This window comes from Rhinatrema bivittatum, chromosome 4, assembly GCF_901001135.1.
Source record: "Rhinatrema bivittatum chromosome 4, aRhiBiv1.1, whole genome shotgun sequence".
NCBI classification, from domain to species: Eukaryota; Metazoa; Chordata; class Amphibia; order Gymnophiona; family Rhinatrematidae; genus Rhinatrema; species Rhinatrema bivittatum.
This window is the reverse complement of record NC_042618.1, coordinates 446,341,748-446,356,470: the sequence shown is the minus strand read 5'-3', so window position 1 is coordinate 446,356,470 and position 14,723 is coordinate 446,341,748. Positions and strand designations below refer to the sequence as shown.

Sequence of the window (14,723 nt, the reverse complement as noted above, 5' to 3'; positions counted from 1 at the left end):
GTGAGCAAATTCTGCTCCTTGTTCAGGGCAGATGGTCTTCCAGCCTTGGATGCCTTTGCCTGATATTGGGACACGGATCTCCTGTACACATATCCTCCTCTTCTGCTGGTCATGAAGACTCTCTTGAAGCTCCAGAAGGACCAGGGGACCATGATCCTTGTGGCCCCTTATTGACCCAAACAGATCTGGTTCCCGCTTCTTCAGGACCTGTCAGTCAGAGAACCCATCCTTCTGGGGACCTCTCCTCATCTGATCACACAGGATCGGGGCAGACTGCACCATCCAAACCTCCGGGTGTTAGCCTTGACGGCCTGGATGTTGAGCACTTAGTCCTGCAGTCCCTAGACCTCTCTGATGACGTGCCTCAGGTGTTGGTAGCTTCCAGGAAGCCTTCCACCAGGAAATCTTATCGACTGAAATGGAGGAGGTTCTCCACCTGGTGCAAGGGTCATGGCTTGGATCCTTTTGCCTGCCCCTCTCTGAAGTTGCTTGACTATCTGTGGCACCAATTGGAAGCTGGGTTAAAGACCAACTCGGTCAGAGGGCACCTGAGTGCCATCAGCGCTTACCATCAGGGAGTTGGTGGTATGCCCATCTCTGTGCAACCCACTGTGGGGTGATTTCTGCGGGGCTTGCTTCCACTGAAGCCTCCCTTTTAGCCTTCTGTTGTGTGCTGGAACCTCAATGTAGTATTGGCGCAGCTCATGCATGACCCTTTTGAGCCTTTGCACTCCTGTAATCTGAAGTTCCTAACCTGGATGGTTCTCTTCCTGGTGGCAGTCACATCAGTGTGCAGGGTTAGTGAACTTCAGACGTTGGTTATATATCCGCCCTACACAAAATTCTTTCATGATAGGGTGGTCCTGCATACGCACCCTAAGTTCCTGCATAAGGAGGTGACTGATTTTCATCTTAATCAGTCTGTCATTCTGTCCACCTTTTTTCCAAGGCCCCATTCTCACCAGGATGAATGGGCTCTGCATAGTTTGGATTGCAAGAGGGCTTTAGTTTTCTATCTTGAACGCTCAGCAGACCCCAGGCAGTCCACACAACCTTTTATATCCTTTGACAGGAACAGGCTAGATGTTGCAGTGGACAAGCAAACTCTGTCCAACTGAGTGGCGGATTGTTATCTCCTTCTGCTACACGCAGGCAGGCCTTCAGCTTGGAGGCCGCATAACCGCTCAATCTGTGAGAGCCATGGCGGCATTAGTTGCCCACTTACGAGCATTTCCCATTGCCTAAATCTGTAAGGCCGCAACGTGGAGTTCCCTACATATGTTTGTTGCTCACTACTGCTTGGACTGGGATGATCATCATGACAGGAGCTTCAGCCAATCTGTCCTTTGCAACCTCTTCCAGGCTTAAACCCATTTCTCCCTGCCTAAGGCCCATTGTTTGGGTTCAGGCTGTCTCCCTATGTTACCAACAGCACCACAGTTATTTTTGTGCCTGTTAGCACCCGGTTCGGTGCCTGTTGGTCATGGTTGTTACAGGAATCAGCCTGTAGCTTGGTATTCACCCATCTGTGGGGACCACCATCCTGCTAGTCCTAGGAGAAAGCAGTGTTGCTTACCTGTAACAGGTGTTCTTCTAGGACAGCAGGATGTTAGTGCTCAGGAAACCCACCCGCCAGCTCGTGGAGTTCGGTTCTCCTATGGTTTGTTATTTTATTTTTTTGCTCGTGAATTCTATATTACGAGACTGAAGGGGGACCTCATGTGGACGCCTGGATAGTGGCATGCTAGGCATGTTCATTGTGCCAATCAAAGTTCTAGAAACTTTGACAAAAGTTTTCTGTGCTGGGCTTCATCGGATGGTGTCACCCATCTGTGAAGACTAACATCCTGCTGTCCTAAGAGAACACGTGTTACAGGTAAGCAACTCTGCTTTGTGGTAGTTGTGCTCGACATGCCTTCAGCTTTTGATTCTTTGTGCCACAACATTTTAAAACAAAGGCTAACTGAGGTAGGGTTTTGAGGTACTGTCCACCGATGGTTTAGTTCTTTTTTTGGAAGGCCACTTTCAACAGGTATGGATTGATGAGGATTATTCCACTTAGAATTTGGTCTCCGCAGGAGTTCCTAGGGCTCCTGTTTGTTCCCAGTACTTTTTAATTTGTTCCTGCTCCCTCTTTGTCAGCTGTTTCAAAAACTGAGTGTCTATTTTATGGTATACACAGATGACATTCAGTTGGTTTTCTCAATTGAGGGGGGCAATTGCGGATACAGTTAAATTCATTCAGCAGGTTTTTATTAAAAAAAAAACTGGATGGGTAGAAATTAATTGTTACTAAATGTATCCAAGACAGAGGTCTTGGGTATTACAAGGGAGACTGGAAATAATATGCCTTCGCAATTCATTTTAGGTGGGGTGTCCTTTCTGGTTGTTAGTATGAAAGGGACCTGGGTGTGCATTTGGATGCAGAATTTTCTCTCTGGCCTGAGCTGTAAGCCTGTAAACCGGGTTTTTCAAACTTGGGAAATTGCAGTGCTTGCAAAATGTGTTGGATAGGAACAAATTTAGGATGATTATTCAAACGTTTGTATTCTTTACTTTAGATTACCGTAATGCATTATATATAGGTTTACCTAAATGTTATTTTCAAGTTTTACAATTAGTATTGAATTCAGCCGCTCACCTTCTTACCAGGACTCCCCTAAGAAAACATATTAGCCCAGTATTGATATAATTACACTGGCTCCTTTTACTCAGAGCGTTAAATTTAAATTGATAGCAGTAACATTTAAAGTATTATATGGGGAGGGCCCAGGGTATTTGAAAAGTCTAGCTTTTTGGTACATACCTCAGCAGGCATTGAGGTCAGATGGTATGTTTTTATTAATGTGCCAGAAGTTAGAAGGTCTAAGTTGAAGGAGATAAGGAAGAAGAGCCTCATGGGTGGCCCCTGCTCTCTGGAAAGAGCTTCCAACAAGCATCCGGCAGATGGAAGATTATAAATTGTTTCAGAAGCAGGTTAAAGCTTACCTATTTAAGGAAGCTTTTAATTAACTTAGTTTTAAGAATATTTTGAATTTTTTAGTTCTATATTTTGTATTGTTTTATGCTGTTTGTTTTATGATTATGTATGTTACTGTGGAAACCACCTAGAACGTTTTTCAGATAATTGGGCGGGATAGAAATTTTATAAGTAAATAATACAAGTGGGAGGGGTTTGGGAGGAGTTTGGGTGGCGTAAATGGAAATGAGGGTCAGCTAGTGTGGCATGCGATAGAGTAACGCACAGCAATGCTGGAAATAACTACCGGCCGAAATTTTTTTTATCACAAATTGTGGTTCGGGAAGGGAGAAGGGAGCGAGGGAGGGAGGGGAGGGGGAGAGGAGGGGGAGAAGGAAGAGGGAGAGGAGAGGAGAGGGGGAAGGGAGAGGAGGGAGAAAGAGAGAAGGGAGGGAAAGAGAGCCTCTGTGGCGGCTCACTTATATCTGAACTTTTTATACCACTGTAAGAGGGGGCATTATGTACTTTGGGTGAGGTTTGGGGGGTGAGTTGGTTTTTGGGGGGCAGTTTTACATACACAGTCATATGTACGAACAGCACAGTTACCATCAGTGAAGATTTAATTTAATTTAATGTGATTTGGAGTGATGAAAGGTGAAAAGAGTAGGTTTGCACCATGTTCTCTCTCTACCTTGCTTGATGCACTCTCTACCTAACTGCAAACCTACTCTTCTTTCACCTTTCACACCCCAAATCACATTAAATCTTCACTGATGGTAACTGTGCTGTTCATACGTATGACTGTGCTTGTAAAACTGCTGCCCAAAACCCAACTCACCCCACAAACCTCACCCCAAGTTACTAGTGTCCCCCCTCTTACAGTGGTATAAATAGTTAACTTTTTGGTGAGCCTCTACAGAGGCTCTTGCTCTCCCTCACTCTTTCTCTCTCTCTCTCTTTCTCTCACACACAGCATGTGATGGGAAAATAAAATGTGTCTGATAAATTTAATGCACATTGCAATAACACACCTATGAGGTGTGGTACCAGGCAATTATTCTAACCATGTCCCTTTTTTATTGCGGGCACTATTTTTTGCTATATTTATAGCAAAATGATGAATTTAGGCCTTGGATAAGAGGATATCTTTGAATACTGGGCCCATAAGAAATAGTGGGGAAAGTAAAATGTTAAAATTCAGAGTACCTCTCCTTGGTCAACGGTGAGATTTTCATCGTAGTCATAAAGGTTAAAGTCTTCTAAATTTACATTGTATGTTTCAGAGTCATAGCTTATGGAGTCTGTTGGAGGTGCAGCCACAACAGCTTTAAAGATAAGTCCCAGAAAAAAAATTGCAGAAGTCTTCATTCTTCAATCCTTTGCTATATAAAACAAAATATAAATGATATAAATACGTCAGCACAAATTCATATTGAGTTGCTAATCTTTTTATATTTAAGTTTCCAGCAAAAATGAAGTGCTAAAGTGTCTGCATGTCAGTTTGCCTACACATTTCTAAAATAGTGCGTCTTGAACCCGTGGATGTAATTTCCTGCAGTTTCAGGAAGGGGAAACCGTCTGTGGGGGAAAAAAAAGCAAAAAAAGCTATGCAAGAAAAGCCTTCCACAGAAAGCACCGTGGGGGTCTATCTTGCCGGCATAGTGACAGAGCTGAGCATGGCAGGAATCTGCTGGGCTCCAGGAAAAAGCATTATCAGCCAAAAATATAACAAACACCACTGCTTTTCTCTAAAAAAACATTAGGTAGAAGGGTCAATAGGGCTTTACATACAGTTTTGCTTCAGTGACATTTTTTTCTGTCAAAATGTTTACCTTCCAGAAAGTTGCAGGAAGTTCAGTTCTTGTCCAGAAGATACGCTATTGCAAAATTGGGCAATCAAACTGACTTGTGGGCTTTTCGTTGGGTTTTTTTTTTCCCTGTACTCTTTCCCAAAATTTAAATGTGTCCCTAAATTTTGTATACATTTTTAATTTACTACTGATATAGAATATTTATAATTTTAGTAATAATTGGGTAACTGCATAATTTAATAATAATACCTGATTTCATATTCATTACATAATTTAAAGTACTTGGCCTTTAGCTTTTTTTCTTCAACAAAACACAATAAAGAAACACTTTCTGATTTCATCAAGTGTATATATGCCTTAAGATTGGATTATACATTTTTCCAGAGACTCATGAAAGAAAAATGTACAACCTTTCCATTCTTACAATAGCATTTAGCTACCAAACTATTTTCCTGTTCATACCCCAGATCAATCCAAATGCATGGGTTTTTTATCCCTACCAGTAGATGGAGACAGAGAAGAAAAGCTTTACTGACATTGTACTACTTAAGATAGCATGTCACCTGCAGTCCCTCAATATTTCTTGATCTCCAGCAGATGGTAGAAATGCAAACACCTGTAGTTAGTCTGTGGAGATAAAGATTAAAACCAGGGGTGTTAGGTCCTGATTTAGGGCCATCCCTCCCTGGTAGAGTAGGGTGAGTAGGGGGTTGGTGGCCCTTCTCTGGCTTCTGCCCGGATCTTCAGGAGGGTTTGCTGGCTCTATCAAACCCTGCCTGTTCCTCCCTTCTGTGGAAGCTCCAGTTTTTCCCAGTGCCAGAAGTACTTTTAGGGAAGTATCTTTTTTGACTATTTAGTTTTACTGCCTGTTGGGGTAAGGGTAAAGTGTCACTTTAAAGCAAGTTTTAAAAAGTTCAAAAAAAAGAGTCATGTGATGTGGTGAGCCTGGGCAGACATGTGGGGTCAGGCTCCAGGCACCATTCCCCCATTCTCATCCAATATCACCGGCATTTGTGACCCTTTGCTAATTATTAATAGATTGGCAGACTGGACATATGTCCATAGACAAATACATGCAAAAATCACCAGGTATTATGCCCTTGAAAGGGGGAAAAAAGGAGAAAGAAAAAGCGAAGGACATCTCAGACAAGATGGCTGCTGCTGCAGAGAAACCTTCCTCTCCTTCCCTCAATAGCAACACTCTAGCTGAACTTGCACTACAGGTAACAAATGCAGTCATTGCTTTGGACACTAGATTTATAGATGTATTGGTGCAGTTTCTAGATCTCAAAAGTGCCATTTCTGAATTGCACCTGCGAATGGAAACCACTGAATGTTGACTATCAAGTCTCAAGAATGATTCCTTAGTGATTACAAATAAAATTGCAGCACTTGAAAAGACTCTGAGCATCCAGGCAGATAAAATCAATGACTTAGAAAATAGGTCACTGCTCAGCAACATAAGGATAATGGGTCTGCCAGAGTCTGTAGAAGATAAGAATCTAGAATCCTTTTTAGAAAAATGGCTGCTTGAGGCCCTGGCCCTAACGGAGCTCACCAGGGTATTGCATATCAAAAGAGCCCATCGACTAGGGAACAGATGAGAGAGAGTTAACCAGCCTCGCATTATCATAGCCAAGGTCTGAAACTGGCCTCATAAACAACAGCTGATGCAAGCTTTTCAGAAAAAGCGGGAGTTAACCTAGCAGGATGCTTCCATTAGATTATTTCAAGTCTTTTCTTCACATGTCATGCAGTGCTGCAAATTGTTCACCCCAATCTGTGCAGAGCTCAACCAAAAGCAGATGTGATTTCAACTACAATACCTGACTAAGCTCAGAATATCAACTACTGACTATATGTAGGGAACTTCTTAATGTGTGGTTATGTGCAGAAGCCATATACATGAAATAAGCACCATGTGCTTATCTCTTTGTATGGCTGCCGTCTTTATTGTCAAAATGATTTTTTCAAATATTTTATTTAATTTTATTTGGTTTATATCTAATTCTTAATTTCTACTCCCCCTGGTGGTCACCCCGACTCCCATATGGCGCTTCTTCAAATCGGTACTTATCTTCTCTGTAATGTGGGTCAAAGCCTGCCCGCACATAACCACACATTGAGAAGTTCCCTACATATAGTCAGTAGTTGATGATCTTCTAAGGTGGGGAACCGAGGTTTGGTTGTTGGTAGTAAGCTCAGAATGTGGCATGCTGGTAAAGAACATGCATTTGTTGAAACAGCAGATGTGAAAGTGTTTGTGGATGGCTTACCATGAGCAGTAAGTTACTGCTATATTTTCTCATTATTATTTATTCTAAGTTTGAAAATGGCTGCTGAGCCAGTGTTTCTTGTTCCTGTTCAACAATGTTAATAAAGTTGTCCAGCCCACTGGCAACATGCACAGGGGGGCTTCAGTTGGCACCTCACTGCACTCATAGTCACAGGGACACTGTTCATTCGCATTGGCCTGAAGAGCTTCATTAGCCTCAGTGACTTTTGAAGAGTAGAGGAGACTGATCGCACACGGTCTCTGTGGCAGCGAACCAAGGTCCTAGTATTGGACAAGTGAGGGGGTTGCGCCGGAACAGTTTTCCTCTGCAAAATTATGGGGCCTGTCATTGTCAAGAACCCTCTGAAAACAGACAAATTGTTGGCGCGATACCCCTATCATTCCTGCTGGGTGCCTGGGATCAGCCGGAGAGTTGGGCAGTGAGACAGGATGTGTTACTGAGCATGTAACATCTGTTTCCTGTCTCCGTTGGGCAAAGCCAAACAAAAAAAAATGTTTGCAGCCCCTTTGCAGCCTGCTTATGGGTCCACCTTTTATGCCAGATCTCACTTTGGACCTATGTGGAGACATGCGGAGGCGGCTCCTTTGAGCGAGTCCTTTGGAGATGCATTTCATGTGGACTATTGGACCTAGTTATGCTGTGAGGTGTTTTGGAAGTTTCTGTTAGGCCGCAAGAGTTTCTTTAATGATGGACTGGGTCTTGGGTCATTCTATTATTTTGTTATTTTTATTTTATTTATTTACTTACCAAGTTTTATATACCGTCGTTTGGTTTTGCCATCACATTTCATTCTTAATTCCGGTGTCTTTCTCTTTCTTCTACTGGCCTATATCTCTTCTTTTTACCGGGTTCATGACTTAGGAGAGAAGGGTTTTCTCCCTCTCTCCTCTCTCTCCTCTTTCTCCTTATCTGTCTTTTCTCTATCAGCACTTTCAGGGGGGATGGTGCCTGTACACATTTAAAATGTGCTTCATGCTCCTTATCAAGGCGTCCTCAACTGTGGGAATAGTTGAAAGGGTAGGGCAGAGAGATGGGGGATGGAGGGAATGGGGTTAGAGAGGAGTGTATGCACTCTTAAGGGTTCCAGATGGTTGGAAGGTAGAGGGGTGTCAAATAACAAAGGATAGGTTCCTTTTTCATTACAAACATGAGGGCAATTTTGGACAAGTTGTGGGCCCAGGCTTGGGGGCCCATAAAATACGAACATTAAGTGATCCTGGACCATTGCTGAAATATATGATTTTGGGTGATAGCATCAGTCAATGGCCTAGGTCAATGGCCTGGGTAGTTCCATTAAATGAACCAAAGTACTGCAGACACTTCAGCAGTCCAAAGTGGATATAGCTTGCATCCAAGAAACCCACTTAACAGATGCAGAGAGTAAAAAATTGAGGCATGAGTAGGTGGAGTCTTTACACTATGCCTCCCCTGTAGGAAAAAAAGCTGGAGTAGCAATATTGTTCCATAAGAAATTGTCCTTCCTATTAGAAAAGGAATTTCTAGACCCAGAGGGCAGATAAATGGTCCTTGTGGGAAAGCTGAAAGGTAAAGATATCACGTTATGTAACTTATATGGTCCTAATATATACAGTCATGAGTTTTTTGACAGATTGGTGAATTTCCTTACAGTACATAGGAAGGATTGGTTAATTGGGGTGACTTTAACTGGGTCTATGACCCCTCGATTGTTAGATTACTTTACTCGCTTAGGAGTAGAGGTATTGACCAACTACAGATATTGGATTTTTGGATAATGTTGCATACTTTATCACAGATTGACCTTGTTTTAGGTTCACAAGAGTTATTTTCTCAAATTCATGCCACAACCATCGGCACGACTAGTGTTTCCAATCATGCACCTATATGGATAGATATTAAAATGGAGGATACTGAAAGGGGAGAACGTTTGTGCAGATTCCCGTCCTTTTTGAGACAGAATAAAGACTTTCAGTCATTTCTCCTGTCCAAATGGGTGCAATTTGCCTCTCAGAACTACCTACATGCTTCTGCTTCGGGTCTCTTTTGGGAAACTAGTATGGCTGTTCTCAGGGGGGAAATAATTTAATATTTGAAAAGCAGAAATTAATGCCTGAATGGAATGATTCTCCAACTAAATCCAAATTGAAAATGGCTAAAAACAACATGATCCGGCAGCTCTCCGCAGAGACCAAATCAGAATATAATTCCACTCTTGCTAGTTTGCATGCCTATTTATACCAGCGGGCACAAAGAATGCTCCAATACTCTGAGCATACATTTTTCAAATATGGGAACAAGGCAAGCAAACTCCTTGCTAATGTGATGAGGGTTAGACAAGGTAAAACTTATATAGAAAGACTGAAAACCCCTCAGGGTATGTGGGCAGTTCACCGTCCGTATATTTGCAAGACCTTGAAAAAATTTTATGAGACTCTGTAATCTGATGATAGGCTCGGGGAATAGTAGAGGAAGATGTTATTTTCTAGAGCCTGTCTATTCCACAAATTACAGCACAACAACTGGCATATTTAAACAGACCAATTCAATCTTTTGAGATAATGAATGCTATCAGAGCAAGCAAACAAGGCAAAGCCCCAGGCCCAGACAGGTTCTCATATGATTATTACAAAATATTACAGGATCAGATCATAGGACGAATGAGTCTTTTTTACGCAGATGCTCTGGCCAAAGAAGCATTTCCAAAAGATTTTAACAAGGCATATATAACAGTCTTGCAAAGCCTGGGAAGGATCCCTCCCAACCATCCTTATACAGACTAATTTCATTATTAAACTGTGATTTAAAACTCTATGCAAAAATTTTAACTGATAGGTTAAATTTAGTGTTCCCATCTATTATTTCTCTTAATCAAGTGGGGTTTGTAAAGGCTTGAATGGCTGGTATACATAGCTCTGATATTTGCAAGCACTGATTTCTGTAATGCCCTGTTCTTAGGTCTACCATACACCACCATAAGACCACTTCAATTATTACAAAACTCTGCTGCACTGATTCTTACAGGAAAACATAAAATAGATCATATTTATGGAACTCTAGCAGAATTACATTGGCTCCCCATTGAACAAAGAGTACAATACAAAGCACTCTGTACAGTACATAAACTAATTCACAATGAAAAATCGGAGTGACTCAACACAGCACTGCATGTACACGTCCCACAAAGAAATCTCAGATCAGCCAACAAAGCCCTCCTAACTGTCCCCTCTGTAAAAATAGCAAGACTTACACAAGTGAGGGATAGAGCACTGTCCCTGGCAGGACCTTCTCTATGGAATAGCATGCCCCCAGAAATAAGGTTACAGAACAATTACAAACTTTTCAAAGCAAGTTTAAAAACCTGGCTTTTTAAACAAGCTTTCTACAAAACAAACGGAGAATAAGTTGAGAAATAAAACTGGCAGTAACACTTCAAACAGTCAGCATTCAATTTTAATGTTAATTAATAGTATACAACACACTTTTGAAAAGAACAAGATTTGTGACACTCAATCAAATAGTCTTTATTTTGAAATTTGTTGTAACCGAAACCTTTTGGCACCATTATACTCGTATATCCCAGTTCTTTATTGAATATAACCATTTGTGCCTTTATATAAACCGTTGTGATGGTATCTAAATTAACGACAGTATAGAAAAGATTTTAAATAAAATAAATAACTAGATATTATCAAATTAGTTTCAGCAATAGCCTATAGCAAACACCATCTATAGCAGTGAATTTTGACTTGGTAAAAGCTTTTAATCGGGTTTCTTGGCCTACCTTTTTTCAGTTCTTAAATGATTTGGATTTCAAGGAGACATTGTTAGAAGCATATCTCTTTTATAGAATAACCCGATATCCTACATACTGGCTGACGGTGGTAAATCTTTAGCTGTTTCTATCCATAGGGATGTGCAACAGGGATGCCACTTATCCCCCATACTTTATATATTGGGGCGGATTTTAAAAGGGTTATATGCGTAACCCCGAATACACGCTCCTGCACATGCCGAGCCTATTTTGCATAGGTCTGGCGAAAGTGCAAGCCCCGGAATGCGCGTATGTCCCGGGGCTTGAAAAAATGGGCGGGGAGTGGCAGGGCGGTCCGAGGGCGGGGAGGGGTGGAACCGAGGCCTCCAGCACAGCGGCCGTGCCGGGGGATCGCGCACTGGCACTCGGCTGGCGCGCGCAACCTACGCCTGCCCATAGGCAGGCGCAACTTATTTTACAAAGGTCAGGGGGCAAGTTTAGATAGGGCTGGGGGGCGGGTTAGGGAAGGGAAGGTAGGGGCACAGAAGGAAAATTCCTTCTGAGGCCGCTCCGATTTCGGAGCGGCCTCGGAGGGAACAGAGGAAGGCTGTGCAGCTCGGCACGTGCAAGTTGCACAATTGTGCATCCCCTTGCGCGCGCCGACCCTGGATTTTATAACATGCACGCGGCTGCCTGCACATGTTATAAAATCGGGCATACATTTGTGCACGCCGAGTTGCACGCACAAATGTATACACATATACACATCGGATCTTAAGAAGTTCCCAGGGAGGTCTAGGGTAGGTCTGCTTGTGCCAAGCAACCCAGTTTGAGGGCTGAAGGCATGCTGAGGGGATTAGATCAGTGGCACACTAGGTACATAGCAGCGTTGGACACATGGAGTTTGCAGAGGTGAATGGCAATCTTCAAGAGGCCGCATGGGCAGTTGAGGGGTGTTCAGATCTCCCTTCTGCCATTTCCTTTCCCTTTTCCTCTCTTCCAGTCCCCCGAGGTTGCTTTTGTTCAGCTTCGGGAAGAAGGTTTCCAAAGGCAAGAACAGTGGAGTGGGGGGAGAGATCTGACAAGTAGGTGGAGGACAGCTACACTATAGCTGAGGCAGCCCACTGAAGGCCTTTATCACTCTTCTCCTGCTGCATCAGGGATGCTTGGAGACTAGGGTCCTTACAGGGCATATAGGAGGTGAGGGCAGAAGTTCCTGCAAAGGCAGGTCCAGGGGTGGATTCCCTGCAGCAGATACTTGATAGATCACATGCTGAGTGTTACTCAGCAGTTGATGTGGAAAGGACTCATGGATGGCATTCCTGTGCTCTGTGGCAGAGCTGAACACAACTGCATCGCCTAGCACAATTCAGGCTTTGCATTGGAGCGAGTTGAAGCCAAAGGATAAGCCAAAAGAAACAAAAAAATAACCTAACAAAAGGAACTTCCCAGGCAAGGGTCTGGTAAGATACAGTTCTTTCATGGATTGCATAAGCATGCCCAAAAGCCCTTGGGTAATGGGCAGGCCCACACATGGCAACTTAGATTCTGGTGCAGGAGGAAGAAAGAGTATGCAGTGCGGCTGGTCCACTCTTCTCCAGAGGTCAAGGGGGGCAGTTGTTCCTCTTTTGCCAGGGGCAGATCAGGATAACAACAGACCAGCGGGTCTTCATAGTCATAAGAGACAGCTATGCCTGAGAATTTGTTCATTCAGTCGCCAAGACCTACATGAACTCCCCATGTACCTTCCACACTAAATGAGAGGTGGTTCATTCTGCACTAAATCATCTATGACACCTCAAGGCCTCCAAAGGAGTGGGGCAGAGGACAGTATTCCATCTATTTCATGTTCCCAAAGAAGGACGCTATTTGCCCATTCTAGATCGGGAAAAGGTGAATCCGGCTCTGAGAGTGCCACATTTCCAAATAGAGACTCTATGCTCGTGATTGTGGCATGTGCAAAGGAGAGTTCTTGGTTTCTCTGGATCTCACAGAAGGACATCTGCATATTCTCATTAGAGATGAGCATCAGAAATTCCTTTACTTCATGATGAACGGAGAATATTTTCAGTTTTCCCTTGTTCCTGTTTGGATTCATGATGGTTCCACATACATTCACCAAAGTGATGATAGCAGTGGCCACAGCGCTATGAAAGGAAGGTGTTTTAGTGTTCCCTTATTTGTTTGACTGGCTAATTTTGATGAAGTCAAAGGACCTAGGTCAGCAGTTGTTTCAACATGTTTTGCAGATGTTACAGATCCTGGGTTGGTTGTGATTGTGGCGAAAAGCAACTTGGTTTTGACCCAGCCACTGGAGTGCTTAGGAGCCAGCTTTGGTACCAAACTAGGCTCACAAAGGATGGGGTATAGACTTGGATATCTCAGGTTAGATGGTAGTGACCATCAATGCCAGTCTGAAAGGTTGGGGAGCCATTTGCCAGGATCAAGCAGCACAAGGCCAGTGGTCAGCAGAGGAGGTGTCGTGGTCGTTAACCATTTGTAGACGAGGACAATTTGCAAACGTGTTACTCTTCTTTCTTCCATGGTTACACGATTGAGCATTGAGAATCCTATTGGACAAGGTGTCGATGGTAGCTTAGGTTTACCGACAAAGGGGGAACAGGAGTCTCATGGTCTTTCTGGAGGCCCATTTGAATACAGCCATGGTGGCGTTTCATGTCACCGGCGTGGACAATGTTCAGACAGACATTCTAATTAGACAGGTGCTGGACCCCGGATACTGGGAGCTGGCAGAAGAGGCAATGATGCTCATTTGCTCCAGAGGGGCATTCCACAGCTGGACTTGTTGGCATTGAAGTGGAAAGCCAAAGCTTCCCGCTTTTTAAGTCATAGGCAGAAGGAGCAAAGGAACTCAATGATATAGTTCTCCCGTGGTCATTCGGGATTCTGCAGTACATCTTTCCTCCTTGACCACTAATAGGATGTTGTGTATCAAGATACATCCGGGGAGAGTGATTCTCATAACTCCAGAGTGGCTGCATCACCCATGGTTTGTGGACTTGGTAAATCTGTCGGTGGATGATCTTCTAAGGCTGAGGCATCTTCCCAAGTTGCTCCTTTAAGGACCAGTTTTCTTGGATCAGGCGGCTTGCATTTGTTTCTTGGCTTAGTTTTTTTTTATACTTTGTATTTATTAAATTTTTCAAATATATAAAGAATGAACTTTGCACAGTAATAATGAGAGAGTCGTAAAGAAACAAGATCAAAATAAGATAAAATAATCTAAATATACAAAATCATACTCTCACTCTAAAGATCAAGAAATAAGAGGAGGAGCAGAAATTGAGGAGAATACAGGAAACAAAACAACATAATAAATGCATCTCAAATAAAGACAGTATGAGAACAAATTACCCCTAAAACAAATCTTTACTAACATAGTAACATAGTAATGACAGCAGAAAAAGACCAAAATGGTCCATCTAGTCTGCCCAGCAAGCTTCCCAAGGTAGTAACTGCCGCTCCGTGCAGGTTACCCCCAAGCTTTTTTATTTATTCCCATCCTCTAGCCTTTAGGGATCCACAGTGGTGGTGCGCAGAGAAGTGGCCGGAAGATTGGATAGCGAGCGGCCTCACGAGGAACATCACTTTTCTCGAACTCTTTCCAATCTGGGTGACGCTAGTGCTCTGGTGCGAAAGGATCAGAAATAAACACATAATATTCTGGACTGATAACAAGGCCGTCGTCCAGGTATTAAACGCACAATCGGCCAAGTGCCCTGCCGTAGTCACCTTATTAAGGGAAATCGTACTAGAAGCATTGCAGAATAACTTTACATTACGCGCTAAGCACGTGCCAGGTATAAACAACGGCGCAGCGGATTCCCTATCACGTGATAAGTTGCATTTGTTTCACAAGCAGGTACCGACAGCAGACAAAGTGGGAACAGAGATGCCGACACGCT

General features: G+C 43.2%; 1 protein-coding gene across 1 annotated transcript in view; it reads right to left on the bottom strand.

The window, feature by feature from the left end:
- The window catches only part of EPYC (epiphycan), a 49,229-nt gene extending 44,902 nt beyond the window's left edge, over positions 1 to 4,327 (bottom strand). The window contains 1 exon segment of the mRNA XM_029597619.1: positions 4,166 to 4,327. Within this exon segment, the coding sequence (XP_029453479.1) occupies positions 4,166 to 4,327 (162 nt within the window).
- Positions 4,328 to 14,723: the final 10,396 nt, after the last annotated feature.